The sequence below is a fragment of the Aristolochia californica genome, unplaced genomic scaffold, assembly GCF_029961685.1.
Source record: "Aristolochia californica isolate CCGP_79_NKW_82.1479 unplaced genomic scaffold, dmAriCali1.0.hap1 SCAF_6, whole genome shotgun sequence".
Taxonomy (NCBI): Eukaryota; Viridiplantae; Streptophyta; class Magnoliopsida; order Piperales; family Aristolochiaceae; genus Aristolochia; species Aristolochia californica.
Window position 1 is genome coordinate 5109416 of NW_027182257.1, and position 10619 is coordinate 5120034.

The following is a 10619-nucleotide window of genomic DNA, read 5'->3' on the forward strand; positions in this document are numbered from 1 at the left end:
TTGGGCCACACAATCTCTGGTTCTCTTTTGATGTGAAGAAGACGGCCATTACCATTCAGTCTATGGAATTGAATGACTTAATTGGGACCTCCTTCATGGGCATGACCCGATACATGAAGGAGAGCTAGCCGATGGACCTCCATTCAGGCCTCCCGCAAAACATCCAAGATGCAATTCTTTCGATGTTTGGTCAAACAGTCGGAAGCTCATATTATATCAAGATCAAGGACCTCTCTATGGCGTAGTGGGTCATTATGGAGATTGTGACCCATTTCCTTAATCCGAGGAAAGATACCTACTCACGGCTCACAACAATGGATATTTTCTAGATGATGGCAATTTTTTGCAAGGTCCAGATTGACTTCAGATATTTCATGACAAATCTGATGGCAAATCAATGTTTAGTCAAACAGTCGGAAGCTCATATTATATCAAGATCAAGGACCACTCTATGGCGTAGCGGGTCATTATGGAGATTGTGACCCATTTCCTTAATCCAAGGAAAGATACCTACTCACGGCTTACAACAATGGATATTTTCTAGATGATGGCAATTTTTTGCAATGTCCAGATTGACTTCAGATATTTCATGGCAAATCTGATGGCAAATCGATGTTTGGTCAAACAGTCGGAACTCATATTATATCAAGATCAAGGACCTCTTTATGGCGTAGCAGGACATTATGGAGATTGTGACCCATTTCCTTAATCCGAGGAAAGTTACCTACTCACGGCTCACAACAATGGATATTTTCTAGATGATGGCAATTTTTTGTAAGGTCCAAATTGACTTCAGATATTTCATGGCAAATCTGATGGCAAATCGATGTTTAGTCAAACTGTCGGAAGCTCATATTATATCAAGATCAAGGACCTCTCTATGGCGTAGCGGGTCATTATGGAGATTGTGACCCATTTACTTAATTTGAGGAAAGATACCTACTGACGGCTCACAACAATGGATATTTTCTAGATGATGGCAATTTTTTGCAAGGTCCAGATTGACTTCAGATATTTCATGGCAAATCTAATGGTAGACATCACTATGAGTACGAGAGCTGAAAATTTACCCTTTGCTCAGGAGCTCACAACCTTCCTCCTTCGTTGCGGAGTGGACTTGTTGGATGAGGTGTCAGTGGACATTACAAACAAAATGTCCATTGGGGAAACAAAGGTAGAAAAATTTGAATTTGCCAAATGGCAAGGTGAGTGGATCCAAAAGGAGGCAACCCCACAACCTGTTGATTTATGAGATGAGCTCAGTCTAGAGCCTCATGCGGATCAATTCGAATTCGTGAAGAGGTGAAGAATGGAAGAAGGCAACTCATCCTCCACCGACCGCCTCACAATGCTCAAGGGAGCAGTGGATGATGTTTTGGCTATCCAGGTAGCAATTCTTGCTGCACAAGATCAGTTGGAGGCCAAACATCTCGCACTTCAATAGCCTCAATAGAGGATCGAGAGTCTCCTAGAGACCATCCTTAGCTGCCTGCTACCTCCAGCATAGCTACTTTGTTCTTAGGATTTATCTACCATTTTGACTTCCATATTACTTTTGAATGCTACATACTTGTAATTATTTTACTTTGAAGCCTTGTAAGAAGTAAGAAATTTTGTATACATTGCATATTCATATTTGATGTGGCCTTGAGCCACCTTTTGTTACTACTTGAGTTTTCATGTCCATATCTTTTTGAGTATGACAAAAAGGAAGATAAAAAGATGGTAACTTGGATTTAATGACCTTAGAAACACAAAATATTGATATTTGATGCTTAAAAGTATCTAAATATAATATGCAAAGATTAAGGGGGAGCAGATGTTGAATTTGAATAATTAATTTAACTCCAACCCTTAGGGAAGTGTATATTTTTATTTTTTCCTAGTTAGGTTATGTCATCATAAAAAAATGGGGGGATTGTTGACCATAGGTTGACTTCCATGTTGATTTTGATGATAACAAAACTTAATTGATCTAATCATTTGCAAAACCAAGTATTTTAGAAGACTGAACATAAATAGAAGACTAACATAATTTAAACACCTTTAACTAAAACTCTTCTATGAGAACTCTTGGGAGACTCATGTAAGAATCCACCATATTAATTCCGAATCAATGAGACTTCTTGTTGTGAGACTCATGTAAGACTCTTCCATATCAGCTCTTTTACACTTACACCTTTTGGAGAAAAATAGCAACTTAGACCTTTTGGTGAGATAGCCACACCTAGGGAGATTATAATATTCTAATCACTTAGGCACATTCAAAGAGTAAGTAGAGCTTTAGATGATCTAAGAATACCAAGAAATGCAAAGTGATCGGAAGAAATTTGCGCAAAATAGATTTTTTTCTCTTACAAAATGTAAAATTAAAAGATTGCATTAAAGTATTTGTTGAAAGCTTTGGTATGCCAATAAATGCTCAATGAATACTTCGGGATGTGTTTGGTTCCGTGTTCATACTTTTTTTTATGAAACTAGCAATTTTAGATCATTGTACAAAAATTTATCGACCTAGGTGGCTTCTCAAAAGGGGAGTGAATTGAGATATTCAAATTAAAAGTGAGTTGTGTTTTTAACTAAAACAATTATGCATACAATAAATTCAAGTTAAATATAACACGCACACATCACATGGACAAATAGATTTTTTGTTATTGATGTTCTCCTAGGGGTAGTCAGAACCCTAGGACCCTTGCTTGACTATATGCTCTAATAGCTGAAAATTACAAAAAAGAATTCTACTCTCTTTGGCCATGTGTTGCTCAATACATAATTTGTACAATCTCAATCTCCCCAAGAGATTGCTTCTAGATTCTAGCACTAGCTAGACCTTTCTATCTAGATTAAATAGGTTCTAGATGAACCTAATGCAAATAAAAGAAGGTTTAAAATTACACCCTTACATGGAGAGATGCTTCTCCTTGAAACATTCAAGCTTCCTCCTCTGTAGCGTGATGTGAAATGATCAAGGAGATTGGACTATATGAATGCAAGGATTGATTGAAAGAGAAAATGATTTTTTAAAGTGTGAGATACTCTCTTTAACTCTAAAGCACTTTTTAAGGGAAATTTCCAAGATAGAGATTAACAACTTGAGGATTTGATAATTAGTGTTCATCGACTTTTCTTCACACGATTTGATGGTTGTATTTATAGCTTCCCAACTTAAACTAGCCATTATTTGCCCATTTACAAAAATCAGTACTTTGATTGATCGATCATTGTAAAGTGATTGGTCAATCAATCGATCATAAAGATTACTTTTCTTTCAGACATTGGCTTATTGATCAATATGTTATTGTTGTCCAAAAAAGTTAAGTTGATCGATCATTGCTAGAGGTTGATTGATCATTCGATATTCTCTTTGGCTATACATTACATGTATGATCGATTGGTGTATTTTCCTATGATTGATCATGCTTGAAGTCCCCTACTGGCAAAGTTCTGACTGATCGATCAATCATGTGGGATGATCGATCATTCCATGAGGAATTAGCTTGTGTGGGCAAAGATGAACGATCAATCAGGTGAGATGATCCATTATGCATTATAGCATGAAATGGCTATATTCTGGATGATCAATCAATTGACTACGGTTGATTGATCATGCTTTGTATTTCTAGCCTACACAATTCTGGATGATTGATCATTACCAGTGGTTGATCGATCATTCTAATGCCAGTTCAAAAGTGTAGACTTTTAAAGCATGAGACTATTTTTCTCTAAGTGCTCTAGCATGTTCAAAATAATGTTTATGATGATCCTAAACATGTCTAAGTGCAAATAATTACCTACAACTTTTATTTCACATATATATTTAAGGAAAGGGAGTTTAGAGTGCTCTCTTACAAAAGTGACTGAGTTTAGACACTTGTTTAGTACACTTAAACTTTAGTCTTCTCATTGTCTTCTTCCTTGTGGGTGTTTCTTCAAGAGATTTTTTCAATGGTACTTGAGGTCTTGAGTTTTGGCTTGAACCTTTAGACCTTGAAATGCTTTTACTCTTGAAGGTGAAGTATCTGAAATACTTAGATTCTCAAGTTTTTTGATCAATTAAGTTTTGTTATCATCAAAAGCAATATAGGAGTCAACCTATGGTCAACAATCTTATCTTTTTTTATGATGACAAAACCTAATTAGAAACAGATAAAAATGACACGTCCCTATGGCTGGAGTTAAGTAAATGATGCAATATTAACATAGGCTCCCCTTTAATCTTGCATAGTGTGTTTTATTCATTTTAAGCATGAGAGATGTAATTTTGTGCCTAAGGTCATATTTTCTATCTTCCCCTTCCCTCTACTCATCTCAAAACAAGTGTAAATACATAGGGAGAGAACAAAAAGTATATCCTAAAGCCTAGGTAGCTAAGGTGGAGGTGGGAGATGGCTGAGGATGATCTTGAGGTGGTGCTCGATCCTCTACCTGCTTGCCTTCAACTCCTCCTGAGTGGATAAAATTGCTACTTGGGTCACCTTAACATCATCCACGACATCTTCTAATGCTGATAATTGATCGGTGAATGACGATTCACCTTCTTACATTCTTCTCCTCTTCACAGACTCAAACTGAGTTGCGAGAGGCTCCAAAGTAAGCTCATCTCCGGAAGCTGCAGGATGAGGGGTTGATTCCTTGGGTATGTTCTCCTTCTGAATCCATTGACCTTGCCACTTGGCGAAGCCAAACTTCCAAACTTTAAACTCGTTGATGGGCATCTTATTTGTCATGTCCGCCGACACCTCATCTGATAAGTCCACACCGCTTCAACAGAGGATGGTAGTGAACTCTCCGGTAAATGGAAGGTTGTTGGTTTTAGAACTAGTAGCGATGTCCATCTTGCAACTTGCCATAAAGTGGCATATCCTTTAGAATCAGAATCCCATTGGCTATCCTTTTACAAAGCTGAATTTCTTGAGAATCTTCTATATGACTTGGACAAAAGGTTATCGGTTCTTTATTCTTATTCAAGGTAACTTCATTTTGCTTGAGGACTTTGTGCCAAATTTGACAGTTCTCCTCAAATACCTTGTACTTGTGTCACTTGAACGAAATGCATCTAAAATGCTTTAATTGCAAACATCAACTCACTAGCTTTAAGTTCTTTTATCATACAAATTTGGAACTTAATCAACTTTGATCAATAATTTCAATGGCAAAATCTCTTCCATTGTGAAAATTCAATACCTAAAGTCGTTTTTGTTACGATGGTGGTCAATCTTCAAAGTGGATTGACGATAAATAATAAATAATAACACTTACAAAATATTAAGTAAAAAATGTCTCATCTCCTTATTCAATCCCCACAAACATTTTTTGTGGCTTTTGTAATTGAACCATGGTGGGATTTGAGTCTTCTTAATTGACTAGTGGTATGAAATTGTTGGCTGTCATGCAATGTGTGATGAGGAATTCAATTCCATTTGATGTTTGACTTCTTAATAAGATATGTGATGGATTTGAGACTAAGTGCCTGCTTATTCCAAGATTTGTAGCAACTTTAATTTTTTTTTTTTTTGATAGAGTTGTAGTTGAAATTTTGCTTATTGCAAACTTTTTATAGATCTAACTAGAACTTCACTTGTTTACTGGGAAGATAAATTTCACCTCATCTATTATATGGGCCGTTGACAAATATGATCTAAACTACTCACCACAATGGCTCCAAAGAATGATCCATGTGTTCAGTTTGGTCTTATATGATGGTCTCGGATTTTTTATTCAATCATGGCTTTTGATTGATGCCCCATGATTTTGATTAAGAAGGGTTTAAATCCAACTTAAGCACAATCCAGACTCAATTCATTTTTTAACAAGTATGAATTAAGGTTCATAATGGTACTTGTTGACAAGTGGGTTAGATTTGGATAAGGGGAATATCTAGGGAATTCTAGGTTTTACCAATTAAAACCATTCCAAACATAAAATATAGAGGAAATGAAGCCAAATTTGAAAGAGAGTTGAAAGACATTTGAAACCAAAATCGAATGAGATTTGAAAGACACTCGACACATGAAAGATAACTGAATTAAAACTAATTTTTAGTCAATTAATCAAAGTGTTGGTGAAAATAAGACTAGAACCATTAGTGAGGATAAATTTTCGACACATAAGAAAATTTGTGGGTCTACAAATAGACATACTCATACTAGAATTCACATTTGCTAGAATATGTACTAGAAATTGGGCTAGTTTCTTCCAATCACATAAAGAAGAAGAACATAAAATGAGTGTCATTCACTCTCTCCAAGTGATTATAATTTAAAAGAGAAAATAGATGAGTAGAATAGGGTTAAAAAATCCGCTCCTCTATTTATAATTTAAATTAATATCAAAATTACATCTACATCCCTATAATCCATAATAACTAGCAATCTATTGAATACAATAAATAACTTTCCTAGAAATAAATAAAACTAATATCGCGTAACACTTTTTCCTTAAGTTGGAGCGTATAGCTTTGACTTGTTATAAAATTTGTCTCACAATCTCAAAAGCATAGGAAATAAGAGTGTAACACCCTCTTCCCAACTCTATGTGGTTGGATGGGGTGCTTCCATTGCCTAAGCAATAAGAAGGGGAAGTGAGCACGACTCTTCCCCCACCATTCTCTTACAAGAGGACGAGGGAGAAGAGTTGTGCTCTCTCCCTTATCTTTTTGCTCTGGCAAGAGAGACAAAGAGTTTTTATTAAAAATAATTTTTTTTATGAAAGTTTTATAATTAATACATTATTTTTTATAAAATTGCATCACATTATGTTATAAATTTATATATTTTTAGTAGTACTCTCATTTGAATTTTTTGAAAATAATGTTTATAGGAATTGGAAATCAACTTGTGGTCTCTGATCCTGTGACCCAACTCGCCCATAGTAAAGAACATATATTATCAAATACCTTATAATATAAATTATTAATTTTTAGATATTTAATTTATATAATATTATATCATATTAGTTGAATATGATTTATTCTTTTATTATTTTCTTGGAAATCATTAGAGACACAAAAGAGCTAAAAATGATATAGAGAAAATTTTCCTATGCAAATTCAAATAAATAAACAATAATAAATAGTGGATTAAACATATTTCTAGGGCATTTGAGTTTCCCACGTCCTTTGTGTGATTTTTTCTCCAAGTACATCAAACCCTTCCCCTATCCATGTCGAGAATAGATCGTCTACACGTACGATGAGAGAAGTAGCTCCTGTCATACACGAGCAAGAGAAGTTACATACGATTAAAGTAACCTCTCCCATCATATGTATAATAGATCTTCTCTCACCCATACGCCCTCTTCCTTGCACCAGGTGGGTTAGCAACTATGGAAAAGGTAAACTGTAGCCATACAACTACTAGGCCACCTTAGGTAAGCCAGACTCCGTTAAATCGGCCTACGAAGTTCCTAAGGGAGATTTACAAGACTTGTTAGTAAAAACTGTTTAATACCATCAAAAGAAAGGAAGTTCAAGTTGTCTTATAGAAGGGAGATGTTCTTGCAAAGACAGTTAATTAATACTAAGTCTTCTTAAGGAAGTGGACTTTTTTTTTTTTTGGAGAACTTAGAAAACTGCAATGGAGGTCTAGATTCTGAGTCCTAACGTAAGATGACAAAATATATTAGTAATACGACCAGAGGCCTCATTGGAGTGTGTAACGGCACTCAGTTCAGAATATCATTACAAAACTCTTTTATTGTTGCACAAATAGACTAGTTGAAGGGACATTCACAGATCCAGATTCACTCTAAGCCAAAAAGACAACTTTTAAGGCCTTATAGGAGAGTGTGGCGGCACTCAGTCAGGTCGTAAGTTGACAATTCATTATTATTATACACCCGGAGGTTAACAGTTAACCGGACTTTCTCGTTACAAACTATTCTATAGTTGCTAGTTGCACCGACAGGCCTTTGGAGGGACCATCGCCGGTCGAGATTCCTTCTTTTCAAAAGACAACTTGACACAATTTCCCAATACGAGTTATGGATCTGAGAATGGGTTATCGGCGCGACGGGACTGCAACGAGCGGCTCTGTCTTCTTCAAGACCACCCCAAAAGTCTCCGACAGGTCTAGCATCGTGCCCTCTGGCAACCTCCAACTGAATGAATGCAGGAGGGAAGCTAGAGTGTAGGTCAGCATTCGATCCGCCAGTGGAGCACCGGGGCAGATCCTCCTTCCTGTTCCGAAGGGGAAAAAGTGAAAATCGTTGCCGCTGAAGTCCCATTTCCCACCGTCCAAGAACCTCTCCGGCTTGAACTCCGACGGCTCGCTCCATGCATTGGGGTCCCTCTGCATGCCCCATAAGTTGACCACAATCCTACAGCCCTGGGGGATCGTATATCCTCCGGCAGTGCACGATTTGCTTGGAGTCCTAGGAAGCATGATCGGAGTTGCCGGATGCAGCCGGAGCGTTTCTTTCACGACAGCATTTAGATACCGCAACTTGGGAAGATGGGTCTCCTCCACCGTACTGTTACTTCCCACAACTTGGTCCAGTTCTTCTTGGGCTTTCCTCATCACTCCCTGATTGTGCATCATCTCGGACATTGCCCACTCCATTGTGGTCGTTGTCGTGTCCATGCCTGCCATCACCAAGTCCTGCAAGTAGTGATACACCAATCTTTCATTACTCTTAGCTGCGGACTTCGTAAGTTAAAAGGAATTAATTAATCACCCAATGCTTACTCATCTTTTGGGGCACTTCAAGTCTTATCTGACTTCGTAAATCAAGGAAATAATTAATTTCTTTAAAACGACCCAGAAGCTGGATCCTTTGGCTACATACATTGTCAGTAACTACAACTGTGTATTTTTTTTAAAGATTAGCTCATTTCAAGAAACAGAGATACAGCTACATAGTTAAAAAATTTGAAGACTGTACATTACCATGAGCAACCCCTTGATGTGATCCTTCGTGAGGGGCATCTCGGTTTCTCCGTTGTCTTTGATCCGCAAAAGGAACTGAAGGAAGTCCTCGCCTTCTTTCTCTTTAGTGCGCCTGTCGTCGATTTGCAGCCGCTGATTCATGATAGTGCCCAAAATCTGGTGAAGCTTGTCGGCGATCTTCTTCCTCTTACGCTCCAACCCTTGCAAATCCAAGGGAGAGAGAATGGGGAAGAAATCCGATATGCCGAGGCGGCCAAAAGTCCCTCGGATGTCCTCCACCACCTGCCGGAACTCCTTTGCTACGTTTTCCATTCCTTCTTCCTGGAGGACTCCACCCCATAGCATGCCCGTTATCACGTTATACAGAGTGGAATATACCAGCTCCCTTACTTGGAGCGGGCAGCCGGCGACAGCGCTGTCATGAACACGTTGCACCATCTGCAAAATTTCTCGCCTTCGGAGGGAACGATAAGGCTCAAGGCTTGGAGTGCTCAGGAGGCTCCCGACAGTCAGCCGGCGCAGGGTTCGCCACTGCTGACCGTGAGGAGCCCATGCAAGGCCGTGAAGACCATTGGGTAAGACGAGCGCAGCGGTGGGGACGTCGTGGTTGGCGACTATGGCGTCTTGTTGTTTTAGGAGTTCTTTGGCGATGGAAGGGGAGCTCACCACGACGCAGAGCCGGCGACCGAGGCGGAGTCTCATGATGGGTCCATAAGTCTTGGCTAGCTGGGTCAGATGGTGGTGGAGGTTCCGGTCGAGAAAAGGAAGATTACCAAATATCGGAACGCCTGCCGGCCCCGGCGGCAACCTCGTCCTCTTCTTGCTCCATGCTTTAACAACATACCACGTCACAACTGCCACGGTGAGGGAGACCCAGAGCAAGGTGTTTTTTCCATCCCACCACCACCATCGGAGATGTCTTTGGGGGATGGAAGAGGCATTGGGAGTCGAATAAGCCAAATTTTGCATAATTCTCGCTTTAGGAGAGCCAAAAGTAGAGTTTATACGGTCTGAGCTAGAGGAGTTAAGAGCCCCTTAAATAGACAGGATCTGGTTGCCTTTACGTCGGTGGCAAAAGTTTAGTCCACCAAAGCCAGGGTCATCTCCAATCAGTAATGCAATCTATTTCTCCAAGTGAAAGGGTTTTATCATTAGAGTTGACTGAATATGAACTCAATAAGATCCATCCCCACTTGAGAGGGAAAAATAAAGGGGGACTTCCTTTTTTTCTTTTAAAAAATATATAATATTTTAAAAAGTCTTTTTTACTAGTTTTATTTTTTCTTAAAATATATTAATGATATTATCTTATTTTAATCTGATTTATTTATAAGGTCATGATTGAAAACTCACCATCCAACAAATTGTATTTAAAAAAGTCCGGTCAGTTCACACTTGCCACAATGAAGTTCGATGGATCCCATATCACCAAATAAAGGGGCTTTTTCATACTTGACGAGGCTAGTGTTAAGGGAGTTAATTTACTAGTTTACCAAAAAAATTCAGTTAATTAAAAAAAATAAAAAAAAATCTTACCTTATTTGGTATTTGGATAAATTTACCCAATTACTAATTTACCATTTTTTAAATGAAACGAAAATAGATAAATGTTATTCTGTTATGATTAACCAATTACCCAATTTATATAAGATTAATTTATTAAATTATTAATGATTGAGATAAAATATGACTCACATGTCTTTTTTCTATGGATTATGTAATATTATTTTA

The 10619-nt window shown here is 37.9% G+C and overlaps 1 protein-coding gene across 1 annotated transcript; it reads right to left on the reverse strand.

Annotated features, from left to right (window-relative positions):
- Window positions 1-8000: 8000 nt before the first annotated feature.
- On the reverse strand, window positions 8001-9857 carry LOC137934379 (geraniol 8-hydroxylase-like). Its single transcript, XM_068778667.1, has 2 exons — window positions 8889-9857; window positions 8001-8600 (listed from the first exon to the last, which is right to left on the reverse strand). The coding sequence occupies exons 1-2, from the start codon at window positions 9855-9857 to the stop codon at window positions 8001-8003; spliced, it is 1569 nt and encodes a 522-aa protein (XP_068634768.1).
- Window positions 9858-10619: the final 762 nt, after the last annotated feature.

Excerpts from the sequence above, each read along its gene's own strand:
- LOC137934379 (XM_068778667.1), bottom strand. The coding sequence starts at position 9,857 with ATGCAAAATTTGGCTTATTCGACTCCCAATGCCTCTTCCATCCCCCAA. Across the intron at positions 8,601-8,888 it reads ACATCAAGGGGTTGCTCATG|GACTTGGTGATGGCAGGCAT; the intron begins GTAATGTACAGT and ends CACTACTTGCAG.